Source organism: Canis lupus, chromosome 22, assembly GCF_011100685.1.
Source record: "Canis lupus familiaris isolate Mischka breed German Shepherd chromosome 22, alternate assembly UU_Cfam_GSD_1.0, whole genome shotgun sequence".
NCBI lineage: Eukaryota > Metazoa > Chordata > Mammalia > Carnivora > Canidae > Canis > Canis lupus.
In genome coordinates, this window is record NC_049243.1 from 2539543 (window position 1) to 2559197 (window position 19655).

The window sequence follows — 19655 nt, forward strand, 5'->3', positions numbered from 1 at the left end:
AAACTTTATGTTGATGGTCCTTTATCTTCCTATTTATCTCCCAGGTAGCTTTGTCTCTTTTAAGAAATACGAATAGAATAAACATGAGGACTAGATAACAGATACTGCAGTAGTTTCACTTTCCTTTCTTCCTTATATTAGCTTTTTTTTTTTTAAAGATACCAAGAAGGCTGATGTGTCCAGTGTTCTATGTAAATTATGATCATTCAAATGACTAACCACTTTCTTTACAATCTTCCCAATATTTAAATTATTAATAACCAACTTTACTTTTTCATTAGAATAAGCAACTTCTATGTTAATAAGGACAAAAATTATTTTACAACTGTCAGTCATAAATGTCACAGTTTTAGCCACTGACTCTTTGTAAGGTTTTTGGTGTATAATGACACTTGAACCAAGGAAAGAGAACTATGATAGATTCTTAAAAATATGATTATTAACATACCAACATACAAATGGGTAATGTTGGTACTAAATTCATTTTACAATAGGGCAATAGCTTGACATTAAAGAATTAAATCCAACTCCTTAGAGGAGCATTACCACTTTTCACGAGTTCATAATCGAACAGTTCTCTATTTCTGTTCTGGGCTTCTATATATGACAAGTTATGTCTTCGGAATACGTGAAGAGTGGAAACATCTACAGAAAGCCTACTGAAAAATACTAAAGTTGAATGTGGCCAATGAAAGCAATTATTCCAAAGTAGTGTAGACAGATATGTACCAGCTGGCATTTGTACTACATACATTGAAATCAATATCACCTGTCAATTTATATAGATTCAAAATAAAAGCATTTAGAGGGAAAAACAACAAAATTTGCATTAAACTCTTTAATCCACTGACTTACAAAATGGCGGGGGAGGGATAAACAAATACTTACACATAAACACTTTTATATTATAATCCACTGACTTACAAAATGGCGGGGGAGGGAAAAACAAATACTTACACATAAACACTTCTATATTTCCCATCTTTTCCAGTACTTGAGACCAGAATTTCATAACTATAGAGCTCTGGTACAGTAGTCTCATCTGTTTCGCCATTAATGAAGCTGGAAGGAGGTGACCAGGTAAGCACTACTGTCCTTGACTGGATATCTGAGGCCTGCAAAAACACAGTATTTAAAAGCTCTTTGAAACAAATGTAAATGTGCGTAATGAACAGTGAAAATCCAATGAGATTTCAAGATTACATAAAATATATCTGTTATCTACCTATATAAGATGGCTCACAAATAGAAACCGGTCCATTTGTAGATGAGATGTAATTTGTTGTGAAAGGGCAGATGAGTTCAATACTAAAGGTCTTTAAATCTAAAAGCCATTATAGGCCATTCACAACTATTAGTGTCAACACCATATACAGGTAAAAAGAATGGAAAAAAAAAAGTCCACTTTTATTTAAAAAGGTTCATTTCCTCAATTTAGAAAGTGTCTTATAATAAGAAGATAAAAAGGAGAAAAATGAGCAAAGGACATGGACTGACCAAAGAAATATAAACATAAAAGGAAAATGTAAGAAATGATGTGTAAATGCATTTATAATTAAATAAATGTAAACTAAAACAAAATACCACTTTTCTTTCTTTTTTTTAAGTTGGGAATTTTTTTTATTTATTCATGAGAGACAGAGAGAGAGAGAGAGAGAGAGAGAGAGAGGCAGAGACACAGAGGGAGAAGCAGGCTCCATGCAGGGAGCCCGATTTGATCCTGGATCTCCAGGATCACGCCCTGAGCCAACAGCGGCACTAAACCACTGAGCCACCTGGGTTGCCCAAAGTACCACTTTTCATCTAACAGATTGGAAGATTAAAAAGCTAGTATTAAAAAAAATAAAATAAAATAAAAAGCTAGTATTATCTTCATTGTGTTAAGGTAAAGGTTTGGAGAAATAGGTTGAAGTATACTTAACATACAGTATTACATTACTTTCAGGTGTACAACACCATGATTCAAAAATTCTATATACTTCTCAGTGCTCACCATGATAAGTGTATTCTTTTTGTTTTATTTTGTTTTTAGAGAAGGAGAGGGAAGGAAGAAGAGAGGAGGAGAGGGGAAAAGGGGAAGGGAGAGCGGCAGAAGGAGAGGGAGAGAATCTTAAGCAGGCTCCATGCTCAAGTCAAGAGCCACCCAGCTGCCCCCATAGGTGTATTCTTTTTTTTTTCCCCCCATAGGTGTATTCTTAATCCCCTTTATCTATCTATCTATCTATCTATCTATCTATCTATCTATCTATCTATCTATCTATCCCCACACTAATTTCACCTCTGGCAACCACCAGTTTGTTCTCTGTATTTAAGAGTCGGATTTTTGGTTTTCTTCTTTGCTCATTGGTTTTGTTTCTAAACTCTACATACGAATGAGATCATGATATCTCTCTTTCTCTGACTTATTTCACTTAGCATTATACCCTCTAGGTCTATTCATGTTGTTGCAAATGGTGACATTTCATTCTTTTTTCCTCTGGCTGAGTAATATTCTGTTGTGTATATGGTATATGTACCACATCTTTATTCATTCATCTGTGGATGGATACTTGGGCTGTTTCCGTATCTTAGCTATTATAAATAATGCTATAACAAAGGAGTGCATGTATCTTTTTGAATTCGTGATTTAGCTTTCTTTCAGTAAATACCCAGTAATGGAATTACTGGATCATATGGTAGTTCTGTTTTTGATTTTTTGAGAAACCTCCATATTGTTTGGCACAGTGGCTGCACCAATTTGCATTCCCACCAAAGTGTACAGAGGTTCCCTTTTCTCCACACCCTTGTCAATGCTTGTTATTTCCTGTCTTTTTAATTTTAGCCATTCTGACAGATGTAAAATGGTATCTCATATTGATGTAGTCCCAATAGTTTAATTTTGCTTTTATTTCCCTTGCCTAAGGAGACATATGTAGAAAAATGTTCTACAGCCTATGTCAAAGGAACTGCTGCCCATGTTTTCTTCTAGGAGTTTTATGTTTTCAGGTCTCAAATTTAGATCTTTTATCCATTTTGAGTTTATTTTTGTGTAATTGCTTTCATTATTAAATAAATGTGAACTAAAACAAGGTATCAACTTTCAACTAACACATTGGGAAGATTAAAAGCTAGTAATATCCATTGTATTAAGGGTTTGGAGATAGGGGCACTCTCTTAAATGTATTTAAGAATATGTATGGGTATGATCCCTGTGTAGAGCTACTTGGGAACGTTCATAAACATTTACTATGTGCTTACTTTGTAGTTCAATAATTCAATTCCTAGGAACTTTTTTCAGGAAAATATCCTACAAAGTTACAAAAAAGTACGTAAATACATATAGTTAAGAATATTTATTGCAGCACCATTACTAATGGCAGGAAATTGGAAATACTGGTACAGTCTTTTAACATGCTACTATGCAGGTGTTCAAAAAACAATGAGGTAGTTATGTATGTGCTGACATCTAAAACATGTCCTTAATATACTAATGCTATGTAACAGGGCAAAAAAGGAAAGCTACAAGGTAGTATATATGCTATGATCTCAGGTGTTTTAAAAAAATTTAAAAACGCACAAAAATACCTGAAAATATACCATACAAATGTACTAATCCTTACCTCTGGGGATTCTGTACATATATGTGGTGGGATGCAGGGAGAATTGTAAGAAAAAAACAGAAGGTTTTGTACATTTTGGATTACTGGAATAATTTATTGTATGTACTCTTTTATAATAAAAGTGTAATAAAGAGGGAAAAAAAGTCTAGAGACTAAACTAAAGATTGGTAACAAAGGTTATCAGATCACAGCCAGACTCTAATGTAAAGGCTTGCTTTAAAATTATCTATATTTAATGACTGTCCTATCTTGCACAAGCCAGTGGAGCAGCGGAGGTAGAGGGAGAAGCAGGCTCCCCACCAACCAGGGAGCCCGACATGGGGTTCCATCTCAGGACCTTGGGATCATGATCTGAGCCGAAGGCAGCCGCTTAACCAACTGAGCCACCCAGGTGCCCCTATAGTAGTGTTTCTAAATCTAAGATAAAACCACTAACCACTAGGATGAAGACCACCCCTGTTTTGAATTTGGCAGAATAAACGGTTTCTCCACAAGCCTAACATTTTCCCATTTTCAAAGTTCTCAAAGCCTGAATAAATTTAGAAGGCTATTAGTGTATATATTCTGCTGTCAAACCACAGAAATATATTCTACCTACTGTCATACTACCTTAAAAAAGTCTTAGTACTATAATGGGCTTAAAGATGGTTCCTTGTTTTAACCTAAGTCCATCTGCTATTAATTTGTAACTGTGCAAGTTTTTTTTCTCTTAAACAGTGTTAACGTACATATATGTACCATCTTCAGAATGTCTTGATTTTATGAGATGATCCTGTGGTAAACTGTGAGAGTAGTTAAGTGAAAAATACTCTGAAGGCAGGTCAGTCAATAGCATTAACTGGCATCCACTTTTTGAAGCTTACTTTATCAGGCTTCGTGGGGACTGACTACATCATGAAGAGTTATAGGTGGTAGAGATGACCCTAAGTAGGAAGGCAAAAGACCTGTCGCTAATTTGATTGGTGATACTGAACTTTCAAACATTTAGGATCCCAGGTCACACTTATAAAAGGGAGTGGTTGAGTGAGATGATCTATTTACCATAACTAATCAAATATAGTATTTTTAAAAAGGTTTTTATTTTGGAATAAATCTAAAATTACAGAAAAGTTGGGATGACAAGTATACAGAGTGCTTGTATACTTGTTGCCCAGCTTTCTCTATTGTTAACATCTTACATAATAATGCATTTTTGTCAAAACTAAGAAATAACAATGGTAGAATATTTACTAAATTTTTAACTAATCTATAAACATTTAACTAAATGGACTTCCAGGATAGTATGCTGAATTTAGAAAAAATAGTTAAAAAAATTAAGACACACTAAGTTCAACTTTTCTAGATAATTTGCTTTTACAGATAAAGTATTGGTCCCAACTCAGTCTATTAAAAAGGTATTTTATTACTTGCACATAAATGTTAAGGCACAAAAAAGGAGTAATTACACTGAGTTGGTGTGGAAAACTTCATGAGAAGTGGATTTTAAATAAAAATTTAAAGGACTTGGGATGGAATATAATTTGATAGAAAAGAAATGGATAATTTTTACAAGAATGAGTAATTTCTTTTCCTAAGCTTATGCCTTATAAGCTGGTTGTCCAAGTTATATGTATGAGTACGTATTCTGAAAAGCTCTCTAGTAATTTCACTCCCATGAGAATCACAGTTTAGGGGGAAAAGAAAAACATAAAGGACCAGTAAGAGGAGTGAGGAGAGAGGAAGAGAGTCATGTCTTGAAAGACAACGGTAATGGTTTTGAGATAGTAAGTGATCAACGGTGTCAAATACTGCAGGGAGGCCAAGGAGAATGAGTGCAATCTGAACAATGTCTAATTCCTTAGAGACTCACACTATCCCTAACTCTCTCCCAACTTGAGAGTATATAACCAGTCACTCTTCAGAATCCCAGTGTAGCTCTTTCTGCCAAGGGGTCCTGTCCCTGTGCTTTAATAAAACTACCTTTTTTGCACCAAGACGACTCAAGAATTCTTTCCTGACTGGACAAGTCACCCAACCTTTCTGAATCTATTTCTTTTTCCATAAAATAAAGTAAAATGGTATTGTATTTCAAATATTGGTTATTCTGCAATACTGTCCCCACACTAACTCCCACCCCCACCCACAGTTCACAGTGGTGGGTACTTTTTCTTTAAATTTCAGTTCATCATCTTTCCTTAGTGATACTTCTTTTGACACCCCTGTCAAGGCCTAGTCCCTCTATTATATATTCTTACAGAACTATATCTCTGTTCTGGTACTCCACAGATATAATTTTATATTTATTGCATGATTTAATCTACTAACCTAAGTTCTGAGGGCAAGGGCCATGCCTGTCCTTTGCTTTTCATTCCATCTCCAGCTTTTAGCACAGCTTGTAGCATTTTATTAGTGGTCAAATATTTATGGAGTAAGTGAATACATTTAGTTTGGCGCTCTAAATGAACCAGAGTATGCAAAAACAGCTACACACACACCCACACCCGACCTATACTTCGCAGCTCACAAGTAATTTAGTAAAACGGCTATCGTTACCTAAGCTATAAAAAGAAACAAAAACCAAACCAAACCAAACCATCAGCATTACTTTCTTTCTAAGATACAGGACTTCTTTTACAAAATTACATCTTCCTCATAATATTGGGCAAAACTTCTTTAAAAGAACTGTTTCAAGATTGATGGCCTGAAAAATTATACTTTTATTATATACGGTACCAAGTAAATGCTGCTACTATTAGCTATTATTTCATTCATATACTGATTCTATTAAGACATGCAAATTCCTTTTTAATTAATTTAGCGATATACATATGGATATACATATTGACTGAATTTCTTATTAAACTTCCTCTCACTTCAGTTTCCTTATTTGTAAACTAGGAAAAAGAATACAAAGAAGGTTGTTCTAGGAATTATATAAAGCGTATGTTTTCAAAGTACTTTTTTTTTCTTTTGTTTTCAAAGTACTTTAAACAGAGTTTGACATTAGTAAACTTGTGTTAGCTATTATGAAATCTGTGTATGTTTACCTTACTTTACATGAATAAGCTCAATTTTTTCAGAGAACCTAAATTAGAATGAAAGAAAACCAGAGCATCCAAATCTATTATTTAGAGTTGTCAGAAAAAGTAGGACTATAGTTTATTAGATAAGTGGCTTACTCAAACATCCTAAAATGGTTTGGTAAAATTAAAAGGTAAGCTTTTGTGGAGAGGGGGTGAAGAGAGTAACAACAATTTTTCTAATCTGTTTCCCTACAAAAATAAAATTAAATATTTTTTTGGTAACTTAGCACAAAGTTATATTGCCATGGATTTTTTTTTTTTTTTTTTTTTACAAAGAAGAGATAGAAGTTTTTGTTTTGTAAATCAAGAAATATTTTTATCAATGTTTAATAAATGGCCTTATCCTGGCTGAGAAAGCCCTGTAGTCTACTTCCACCACTACTTATACTTCTCTTTCCTCCATTTCACTACACTCCAATGAGAATGGTTCTTTCCATCTGGTAAACTTGCCCATATTATTCCTGCTTTCCCTCTCCCATCCCTTCTAACTCTTGTAACCTTTCTAACTCTTCAGCTCAGAGAAGGTTTTCCTGATTGCTGTATTTAATTCCCCTCGCCTCAGTAATGCATCACATTACCTTTATTTCTGTAAAGGCTCTTTTTACATTTCCTTTTATTATTGATAGTAAGGTCTCAATAAGTATTTGTGATTGGTTATCATGCCAATATTTTGACTGACTGAAAATCTAGTTCTTAAAAGAATAATGTAATAACACAGATTGGTAAGGCATAGCACAGTGAAAAAAATGTGCCATAGAACAACAGGGTACAGCATGATCCTTTTTTTCATAAAAAGACAATAGAAAAGAATATATTTTGGTGGATGAGCACATAAAAATGAAGTGAAATCAGAAACCCAAACTGTTAGGTGTGGCTAAATCAGAGGAGTGGGAAAAAGGAATTTATTTCTAGTTACTATATTCATATTTTACCATAAAAGATTTCACATATAATAAAATAAAAATTCAATCTTAATCACTGGCAGATCTATTAGCTTACTTTTAAAATGGAGTGAAGATATAGCTTTTACAAAAAACAGAAAAAGAAAATTACTAATCTGTACAACTGTGACATTTTGGTTTTTCCTTCTAGTTTCCTTTTTTCTAAAGTCCTTCGTTTAAAAAAAAAAGAAAGATTTTATTTATTTATTCATGGGGGGGGGGGGCAGAGACAGGAGGCTCCATCCTGGGAACCCGACATGGGACTCGATCCCAGGTCTCCAGGATCACGCCCTGGGCTGAAGGTGGCGCTAAACCGCTGAGCCACCCAGGCTGCCCCTGAAGTCCTTCCTTTACAAGACTGTAATCATGGTGTCCAAATAGTTTGATCACTAGTACTTTTCCCTACAAAAGCATCTTTGCATGTTTTTAGCCTTTAAAATCGTATTTTTTTTTAGATTTTTATTTATTTATGATAGTCATACAGAGAGAGAGAGTGAGAGGCAGAGACACAGGCAGAGGGAGAAGCAGGCTCCATGCACCGGGAGCCCGATGTGGGATTCGATCCCGCGTCTCCAGGATCGCGCCCTGGGCCAAAGGCAGGCGCTAAACTGCTGCGCCACCCAGGGATCCCTAAAATCGTATTTTTAAATGGCTATATAGTTCTGTTCAATAAAAATATCTCAATTTATGCATTTTAAAAATTGTTAATATTAGTGCTACAAAAACCATTTTTGTTTGTGTAACTTTTTACTAAGAAATGGGACCTCATGGTTTCAGAGAAGTTTAATTTATATTTCTTTTGATTACTAGTAAAAATACTTTAGGGTCTTAATGGGTTTAAAAAGTTCAATTTAGGGGCACCTGGGTGGCTCAGACAGGTAAAGGTCATGATTTCAGAATCCTGGGATAGAGCCCAGCACTGAGCTTCCTGCTCAGTGGGAAACCTCCTTCTCCCTCTGCCCTCCCCCTGCTTATGTACTCTCTCTCTGAAAAAAAAAAAAAAAAAAAAAAAGAAAAAAAAATCTTAAAAAAATAGTAAAATAAAAAGTTCAATTTGTATGAGCACTTAAAGTTAATCTTTTGTCAAATCTGATGCAAATGTTTTTCCTAATTAAGATGATAGCCTTTATACATACAGGCTATATAGAAAATAAGCAGGAAATTTTATGTAGTCACTTTGGCTGCCACACCTTTTGCTGATTTTCTTATTTTTTCTATTACATCCATATGGGGAATAAAAACCTCTTCTACCGTTTTTAACTCTTTCTGCATATGGAGTTAACTGAATGTATTTCTTATGGAAATCATATAAATAGATTTTTAAAAAACTGATAATCAGTCATACCCATACTATATATTACATCTTTGTCTTTTCTAATGATTTCCAATGTCATGTAGCATATATTAAATCCCAGTTGTTGTTTTTTTTTTAAAGATTTTATTTACTTATGTGATAGAGAAGATAGCACAAGCAGGGACAGCAGGAAGGAGAAGCAGGCTCCTTGCTGAGCAGGGAGCTGACTTGGGCTGGATCCCAGGACCCTGGGATCATGACCTAAGCCAAAGGAAGGCACTTAACCGACTGAGCCACTCAGGTGCCCCTAAATCCTAGTTTAAAAAATGAATTCTTGATTGAATACTCTGCTTCAATGATCAACATATTTCTCATTATGTCAGATCTATATTGACCCGTTATTGATATCATATTTACAGTTTTTAAAAATTTTTAAAAAAATTTATTTAAGTAATCTCTACACCCAATGTGGGGGCCTGAACTCAAGACTACAGGAGCAAGAGCATGTGCTCTTCCGACTGAGCCAGCCAGGTGCCCCTAATATACTCAAGTTTGAAGCAAGGCCTGAATTAAAATATTACCAAAATCCTATGTAAATAATACTTAATATAAATGTCAAGAGAATACATGCAATACTTACCACTGGTTTGACAATGCTGGAAAGAAGTGCTTCGAAAGCTTTAGTTTCTTCATCTTTTTCTTAAAGAAAATAAAAGAATATTTAAAAAATGAACTTAAGTACAATCATCCCTCTCCCTCCACATATGTCTTCTAAAACCATGTTGGTAATCTGAGATTTTTATTTCCTAGTTTTTACTTTAGTGCATATTCAGCAGTTTGTGTCTCTTCAGGATTCTTCTGCTTCAGTTTCTATTTCGATTTTAACTGTGATCCCGAATTATAATGCCGCTTTATATATCTGAACCAGTCATTAAATTTTTCTTATAGAAAGTATATTTTTATTCATAGCTGTAAAAAATACTCTCTGGAATTCTCATTTCCCAACCTTACCCTTTTTTTTTTTTAAAGATTATTTAACAGAGAGAGAAGAGAGAGGGAGAGAGCGCGCATGTGCACAAGCAGGCAGAGTGAGAGGGAGAAGCAGGCTCTGAGCAGGGAGCCTGATGTGGTGCCTGATCCCAGGTCTCCAGGATTATGACTCGAGCTGAAGGCAGAGGCCCACTGGACTGAGCCATCTAGGTGCCCCAATCTCACACCTCTTAACAGTTAACAAGTTAACAGAGTTCGTTCTTATATGGGGGTTGATCTCACGACTCTGAAATCACGACCTGAGTTGAAACTAAGAGTCAGATGTTTGACTGAATGAACCACCCCAGCGCCCAAGTGTTTGTTTCTTGACAGGCCTTAACTGTGGTTCCCAAGATAAAAATATAATTGACTTGACCATAACTTCTATCCATAACTGATATACCCGAAACTTTAGCTTAACTCTTATTAACATCAATACTGAAAAATATTGATCAGAAGGTCTCAAAAATATGGGAGAATATTTTAAATATAAATATTAATGTACAAACCATGAGGCTGTTAAAGCATTAAATGTATTGGTGGGGAATGGAAATTATAACAAAAGGAAGTAGTGCTCAGAGTTCATATGGTGGAAGTCATAGGTTAGCCTATGACTTTTAGCCTTTAAAATCCAAGGGAAATAAGGGGATTTTGAAAGAAAAAGAAAGGTCCAAGGGAAATAAGGGGATTTTGAAAGAAAAGAACTTCTGAAGAAAGTAATGAAGAATACTCATACATAAAGAAGTAGAAAGAAATAAAGAGTTTGATAAAAACGAGCACGGCCTTGTCAAAGAGCCCAGAAAGATAGGAAAAGGAATCTGGATGAACTTTATTAGGGTATTCCTTTCCGAGAGAAATTTCTCTTGGCTAGTAAAATTTACAATTTATGTGAAATTACTAATTGGGCTTTCCCAAATTGTAAAAAGTACCGTAGAAACATTTGAGATTCTAAAACTTCATACACATTTAGGAAGAGTTGCTAATCTACATTTTAAATGAAGCATGATGAAATAACTGAAAAAAATATACTTTTAGTTGATTAAGTAACAACGAAAAGTACCAAAAGGAATAGTTTTTTAAATATTATTTTAAATAGTTACCTTCTATTTCTGTACCAATTTGTGCACCACCTTTCCCTTTCCCTGACTTATTCTTTGCTGACCCTACGTTTGCACCACTAGCATTCTGCCCTTTTATAAGCCCATTATGTTCATTTATGGGAGAAGGGCATTTCTGGGGTGATGATGGTGGACTGCTCATTTTATCTTTCTGTGTTCCTTGGCGATCCTTTAATTTTTTCTGCAAACGTTCATATGTCTTACTAGATCTTTCATCTCTAAAGTTGGACCTCCCATGTGTAGAGTGAGCATCTAGGAAGAAATAAAAATAAAAACATTTAAAAATGTCATTTATTCCAAATACATTTATGACATGAAAAAAGGAAGAGGAAAACAATTTATCATTATCTTGTATAAGAACTATTATAAAGTATCTCAAAAAATAATTTTGCAGAACAAAGATATTTCTGTTTCTCCAGCAACTGACAGAATCAAGCTTTTTGATTATAATTATATACATCAAATAAATTTCCAGAGACATTTCTTTTCTTCATCTTTTCTTAATTAACTATTAACCCTCCACAGAAGTACCTTGGTGGTATGTTATGATAAACATAGGTGGGGTAAGACCTGAATTGAAGTATGTACAATTCTTTTTCTTTACTTTTTTGTAGCCATCACTTTTAGCAACTCTTTCAACTTCAAACATATGAAATAGGTAAACAGAAAGCCATCACCTGTCTAAATTCCCTTATGACTTAAAAACAAAACAAAACAAAACCAAAGAAAAGCACCAAACCAAACCATCACTGAAAAATAAAGTTATAGGCATTAATACAAAGAAATAAGTAGGATTGTTTACTAAGAATAGATTCAAGGTACAAAACACTGCATCTCCGGTTATCACAAACTCAAGGCTGTGATTTAGAAAAAAGTATTAAAAAAAATAAAAAATAAAAAAAAAAATAAAAAAGTATTTATTCTAAAAAAAAGTCACAAAGCACTATAATAAAATCAATACACTCCATAAATATTGTTACCTGTTCCAGAGTTTATTTTTATTTTAAATTTAAAATCTGTAATGAGAAAAATATTTTTTAAAAGAATCGAAAATCTCAGTAAAGTTTTATCAATGTTTTAAGAAAATTAGTACAATATTTTTGAAATTAGTATTATATGTACAAGAACATTAGAATAGGGATCCCTGAGTGGCGCAGCGGTTTAGCGCCTGCCTTTGGCCCAGGGCGCGATCCTGGAGACCCGGGATCGAATCCCATGTCGGGCTCCTGGTGCATGGAGCCTGCTTCTCCCTCTGCCTATGTCTCTGCCTCTCTCTCTGTGTGTGACTATCATAAATAAATAAAAATTTAAAAAAAAAAAAGAACATTAGAATAAAAAACACAGGAATTTGGATATCTATCCATTAAAGAGTGAGTCTGGACATCTACCTTACACCATATACAAAACTTAAAATGAATCAAAGACCTAAATGTAGGAAGTAAGGCTATTAAGCTCATAGAAGGAAACACAGGTACAAATACATTTGACTTTGGTTTAGATAATAGTTTTTTAGGACACCAAAAGGATAAACTATCAAAGAAAAATCAGATTTTACCAAAATTTTTCTTTTCTGCGTTAAAGGACACCACTGATAAAGTGAGAACACAATGTAAGAGAAAACATCTATATCATATACCTTGAATCCATAACATATCAAAACTCTTACAACTTAACAATAAAAAGACAAATAACCCAACTAAAAAAATGGGAGTGGGATTTGAACAGACAACTCTCCAAAGAAGATATGTAAAATAGCCAATAAGCAAATGAAAAGATATTCAACATCAGTAACGAGAAACAAACAAATCAAAACCACAATGCAACACAAATTCACACTTACCAGGATGGCTAGATTCAAAAGACCGTAGTAAGTTTAAGCAAAGATATGGAGAAATTAAATTAGGACCCTCACACATTGCTGGTGGGAATGTAAAATGGTGCAGTCACTATGGAAAACAGTTTTGCAGCTTCTCAAGTAGTTAAACACAGAATTACTATATAAGCCAGCTATTCTCTCAGGTATATGCCAGCAGAAGTGAAAACATGTCTACACAAAAACTTGTATACAACTATCAAAGCATCATTATTCAAAATGGATAAAAAGTGGAAACAACTCAAATGTCCATCAATGAACAAAAGGATAAACAAAATTATATTCACATAATGTAATATTTTTCAGCCATAAGAAGGAATAGAGTACTGATCATGCTACACTTCTGAACTAAGCCTTAAAGAAACAGCCCAGGTGAAAAAAAAGCTAGACATAAAGACAGCATATTGTATGAACATTTGTATCAAATATTCATATTGTGCATATATTTTTATGAAATAGCTAGAATTTCCTTTTCATGGAGGCTGCTACTAGTTATAAAACTACTGTCAGTTATTTGGATCTACTGATAGACACTTTGGCTTATAACCTCAAATACAACATGACTTGTCTTCCATCACTGGATAGCTAGCTTTTTAGATTTGTACCCTTTGTGGATTTGTGTTTTTCACTTTCCTTCACATCACTGTGAAACATATCCATGTATTTTAATATCCTCTCTGAATAACAGTGGGTGTTTAACAATGTGAAATAGCAGTAATTATAACATCTAGTTTTTTTCTTGTAATTTTCTCAAACACCTTTTAAAGAAGTCAGTCATAAAAAATGAGCAGTGAAGTAAACAGGAGGATGAAACTGATTTGTAGTATAAACTCTTGCTACTCAAGTTTTGACTGGACCACTGTAGGAGCCTCACTTGGGAGTTTATTAGAGATGCAGAAACCCAAACCCTACCCAGTCCTACAGAATCAATATGCATTACTTGGGCAAGAGAAGTAAGTTTGAAAAATATATATAGGATGTGATATATAATGTATTTACCACTTAGAGGCTGTGCTGTATAATTAAAATTCTGTATTTAGAGTTATTTATTCTGTAAGTTTACTAAGCATTAATGATAGGTATTGCTAAGTGCAAGTGATGAATAAAACAGATTTAGTTGTCAGGGGGAAAGAAATGTGAATTAAAAAAAAAAATCAAATTGTGTCAAGTTCTGTGAAAGAAACAGGTTTCAGTGTGAGAGATTGATAAGGTAAAGTCACAGAGGCTCCCTCTGAAAGCGGAAATCTAAAGGGGAAAAAAAAAAGGAGCCTTCCACGGAAAAAAGAGCATCCCTGGTAGAGAGGACATGTATGCAGCGCACTGGGGCAAAAGGAGCTTGGAGGTTTTGAAAAACTGAAGGGGAGGGGAGGGATAAGTGGGAAAAAAGCAGTCCAAGGTCACAGGGCACACGGTCTTGTCCAGGCCAGGGGGCTGGCAAGCAGGCTCATTTTGGTCCCTATGGGTCATTTGGCAATGTCTGGAGATATTTTTGATTGTCACAACTGGGTGAGGATAGGGGAGAGTGAGGAGGAGTTGTATGCTACTGGCATCTAGTAGGTAGAGGGCATGGTTTCTCCTGAATATCCTACAATGCAGTTTTGTACTCTAAAACACTCACCCGTTCCCAAACATCCAGAGTGCAGATGTGCAGAAATCGTGGTCTAGAAGAAGGTTCAGGATTTTATTCTAACTATAATGAGACAATGACAGCAGAACACCAACTGGAAGGCAGCTGCTCCTGCAGTTATCCTGACAAGAGCTGATAGCAGACTAGATTTGAGTAGTAGTGGAAAAAAGTAGATAAAAATTGGAGCTTCTGAAAATAAAACTGATAGCAGTTGATGTGGGGGTTAAAGAAGAAAGAATAAATTCGATCATGTGGTTTTCACTTGAGCAAACTGAGTGGAAAGTGGTACCAATATCAAGATGAAGATGACAAAGAAAAGCAGGCTACATAATTGAGATTTATGTTTTAGAACCAATGTAACTGATATGCATAATACTTTTAAGTGAAGTTATCAAGAAGGCAGTTAGAAATAGAAGTCTGAAGCTCAGAGGCGAGGTTTTAGCTGGAGACACAAATCTGACAGCTGTCAGCATACAGATGATATTTAAATGCATAGGAAAGAATAAGATTACTATTTTCTGTGTGTATGTTGGTTGTCTATCCTTCCCAACAAATTTATTAACTTCCCACGGGCCAAGATTATATTTTGTTTCCCTGACTCTCCCCACCACCCAGTCCTTTACAGAACCTAGCAACTTTGGTAGGTGACAGCACAACCTTAAGGATTTAACAGTATGATTATTCCTGGCTGAAAGTTTTCCTTAGTGTCTAGCTGGCAGGAGAGAGAAAAAAACTCTTGTTTGAACATGTCCCCACTAAATATCGCTGAAAAGTATGTTATTTTCCCTCTTTGATTTTCTGTTTATTTTTTTGTCTTGAGGGGTAATCATGAGGATGAAATACTTAACACAGTCCTTAGGTAAAAGAACATGATTGTGATATGTTACTGTTTGGTCATTTCTTTTACATAATGTAGCATTTATTATATCTAAGTAAAGAGAGTTAACTCCATAAAGACAGGAATATTTTTAGATGTCTTACCTACATCTCCATATACTTGAGAAGATTGATACTGTGGCAAATACTGTGTTGACATGTCTCCAGCTCCAGTCACTGGTGAGTACATATGGCGTGGTGGAGGAGGCATCATGGTTGGGACAGGAATGAAACCAGGTAGAGGGGGAGGATGTGGGGAACGGTGTATGACAGTGTGACTGCCAGGATGAAACTCTGGTGCCTGAGGAACCACAACAACTCTTCGAACACCATTGTCTTCAATAACCTACAAAACGAACATTAAACATTTCTTCTATAAGATATAAGCAATTCTTTTGAAATAGGTTAGAGTAGGAATTTTTATACGATTAAGAAACTTTAGAGAATATGAAAAGATTTTATTAAATACACTAGATACATATGAATTAGTATTAACAACATGAAGTAGTTTTTCTTCCGCAGTGCAATATAAATCTTAAAGTGAGATTAGCTAAACAAAATGTAAACAATGAGCCACAATATTAGCTATTTATTTGTATGTGTTATGTGCATTTAGTGATGCATTAAAAATGAGATACTCAAGGGAATTTTTGGTTTAAACACAATGGGGGGTGTGTGCCTGGGTGGCTCAATGGGTTAAGCACCTGCCTTCCACTTGGGTCACGATCTCAGAGTCCTGGGATTGAGCCTTGAAATCTCATCGGGCTCCCTGCTCAGTGGGGAGTCTGTTTTTCCCTGTCTCTCTGCCTCTCCCCGTTTGTGTGTGTGTGTGTGTGTGTGTGTGTGTGTGTGTGTACGTGTGAGCTTACGTGCGCTCTCTCAAATAAATAAGATCTTTGAAAAAATAAACAGGAATTAATTTCCTTTTCCATGTAATGGAAGTGGGGGGAGGGAATAAACTGTGAAATAGAAATGCAGGAAAAAGCTGGATCCAGATTCCTAGGATCAACCATATATTCCATTTAGGTACAAAATTCTTACAAACATGACCAGGACAATTGTAACACCTTTTTAAGGGAGACAAACACCTACTATATTAATTCCCAGTTAAGAAAAGCATCTGTGGCTTCAGCATTTACATTAGTGAAAGGGGAAACCATCAGAGTTTTAGGCAGAAGAGTGATATAGGCCACTGGTGTCCAGCCAGGGGTGATTTTGCCCCCTACCAGGCATTTGGCAGTATTTGGAAACATTTTTGGTTGTCACAATGGGGGCAGGTACTACTGCCATCTAGTGGGTAGAGAGGTCAGGGATATTGCTAAATACCCTACAACACAGAAGACAATCCCCTACAACAAAAATTACTGGGCCTAAAATGTCTGTAGGGCTGAGGTTGAGAAATGCTGATATAACCTTACATTTAATAGGATCATTCTGGTTCCTGAGTTGTGAACAGATTGTAGGGCGAGGGAGGGAAAAACAAAAAACAAAACAAAACAGGGAAACCAGCGAAAACAGGAAGCTACTGCAATATCTAGGCAAGAAAAGATGGTGGCTTGGACCAGGGTAGTAAAAAGAGGCCCGTACTCTGCATATATTTAAAGGTAGAACAACAAGATTAGCTGATGATGTGACTGGAGAAGTGAGAAAAAGAAGTCAGGAAGGATGGTGCTCCATCAATTGTGAAGGGGAAGGCTGTAAAGCAAAATAAGTTACCTGGTGGGGAGGAGGAGGAAGATTTGGAGTTCTAGGTTTTGGTCATGTGAATTGGTTAAGTCTGTAAGACATTTAACTGGAAATGTTGAATAGGTAGTTAGGTATACTAGTCTGCAGTTCTAAAAAAATTGCAAAAGGACAACCAGGTAAGGTAGGAAGTAGACTAAGTGCAGAGTCTGGAAGTTTGGTAAAGTGTATCAAGTAGGAAGGATCAACCCTGTCAAATGCTGCTGAAAGGTCAAATAAGATGAAGACTAAGAACTAACTGGATTTAGCAATGTGGAAGTCACTGGGACTTTGATGAGAACAGTTCTGGTAATTATAGGGGCAAACCCTAACTGGAGTGGGCTTAAGAGACAAAGTGGGGAACAGAATTAGAGAGCTAATAGCCCAATTTTGGGAACTACTATTCCTGCTGAGGGGAATATGGAAATAAGGTGGTGGCTGGTAGTAGTGGAGTCAAGCTTTAAAACATTTTGTTGTTTTTAGCCAGAGAAATTACAACATGCTGATACAATAATGAGAATGCCCCAACAGACAGTAAGAAATTGATGTGGAAGACAGGAGAAAAATGCAGGCAAAACGGAAGGGGATCTAAGACCCAATGTGGGCACCAGGTCTAGACAGGAGCAGGAAAGGCTGTCTCCATTCCAGATGAAAAGGAAGAGTGTGTGAGTTGACATGAGACAGCAGAGCATGTAACCCCAGATGCTGGTAGAAATGTGGGAGTTAGGGGTCTGTGGAAGGTTTCTTTTGATAGCTTTCCATGAACCCTATCCTGGGCACCACAATTTCAATGACCTCTCCTTCCTATCATTTTTATTATATTTATTCTATCATTTGTTAAACATTTGTAACACTGTAGTTATTTGTTAACTTTACACATGCATATGTCTTCCCCTATAACTTAACTTCCCCTCAAGGGACATGCATTAATTATTAATCCTCATAACAATATTACAAATAGATAGCATTATTATCTCCATTTCTCAGATGGGGAAACTGAGGCATACAGATGTTAAGTAACTTGCTACAGTCACATAGGCAGGAAGTGGAGGAGCTAGTATTTGAACTCTTGCACTTTGACTTTAATTCCATGTCTTATCTACTTTGTGGGCATAGAATCCATAGGTACCTGTTCTCTAGTGTCTTTTTAAATGTGACAACACAAGTGAGATCTCACTAGTTAAAAAGAAAAAGCTAAATTATTTATGAAATTAGAACTTTTCTGTTGAAAAAGAACATTTAAAACAAAGATAAACTGGGGGAAGGAAGAATGGGAAGTTATTGTTATTAGGTACAGTGTTTCAGTTTTGCAAAATGAAGAGTTCTGTAGATGGATGGTAGTGAAGGTAGTACAACAGCGAATATACTTAAATGCTACTGAACTTACATTGGAAGTTACAATGGTAAATTTTTTGTTATGTATATTTTACAATTAAAAAAAAGAAAGCTAAGAAAAAATAAAAAAGAGACAGACCAGGACCAAGAAAGTGTGGAGAACTGTACCACTTTAAGTAACCACCTGAACAGCTAGTAACTTCAGAGTGAGGCTGCGGGCCGGGCCTCAAAACTATCTGCTAAGTCCAGCTGCTGACAAATGGCCAACCATGTAGACAATGAATTTTATACTAACAGAGTACACCAATGGTGACGATTATAATGAAATCAGTAAGTTGTGAAAAGAAAAAAGAGATACAATATAATCCAAATTAGTCTAGGTTAAAAAAATTAAAACAAAAACAATAAAACAGAATTAAACAGGGCTATCAGCAAATATCTAACTACCTAACCACATATGCCACACAATTTCTAATTAAGCAGAGCTCTACTTTTTCCTTTATTGAACATAAACATAACTAAAAGTGGATGCAGAAAGAGGTTATGCTTACATTTTATATTGTGTGTGTTCCCCACCAAAATATACATTCCATGACAAATAAATCTGTCCTGCTTACCATTTTCTTCCCAACACCTAGAAAACTCCTAGCATAGGGTAGATGCACAAAGAAAATTGCTGAATCAATGATATGACCAGAAATAAATGTATTCCATTAGTTCTACTAGAATGCCATGTTACTTTCCCCCCCTCTTAACAACACCATATTAGAATTCTGTGATTTTCTCAATTCTTACAACCTTTGCTTCTGCTTAACTTTTAGCAACCTACTTCTATGGCTTCACCCTGAACCCCAAATTATTCCTACTTTTAGCTATTAAGTAATAATATAGGTAATTTCTGGCCATTCATTCAACAGATATTTATTTTATATATCTAACTGTACATACACACACAATAATGCTGCCCATGTTTTTTGGCTGTTATCCCAAGGAGAGACAGAGAAGACTGAGATCAGAATGGTATGTAGAAATTTTTGAAAGAAGTACCGACCTCATTGCTGTGTACTGACATAAAGGCAAAATGAAATACCAAGTCCAGCTCAAAGGAATAATCTCAAACTTTTCCTGAAGCTGATATAGTTCCCTTCCTCACATTATGAGATCTACAATCCCCTTCCT

At 35.4% G+C, this 19655-nt stretch overlaps 1 protein-coding gene across 5 annotated transcripts in view; it reads right to left on the reverse strand.

Annotated features, from left to right (window-relative positions):
* Positions 1 to 19655, reverse strand: part of FNDC3A (fibronectin type III domain containing 3A) — a 176047-nt gene that overhangs the window by 48288 nt on the left and 108104 nt on the right. For 4 of the 5 annotated variants that reach the window (XM_038569476.1, XM_038569474.1, XM_038569475.1 and 1 more), the window contains 4 exons: positions 15525 to 15765; positions 11026 to 11295; positions 9537 to 9595; positions 958 to 1115 (listed from right to left, as the gene is read on the reverse strand). In XM_038569476.1, the coding sequence (XP_038425404.1) occupies positions 958 to 1115; positions 9537 to 9595; positions 11026 to 11295; positions 15525 to 15765 (728 nt within the window). Of the gene's footprint in view, positions 1 to 957; positions 1116 to 9536; positions 9596 to 11025; positions 11296 to 15524; positions 15766 to 19527; positions 19647 to 19655 lie in introns of those variants that run through there. The other variant, XM_038569478.1, reaches the window with a different exon arrangement.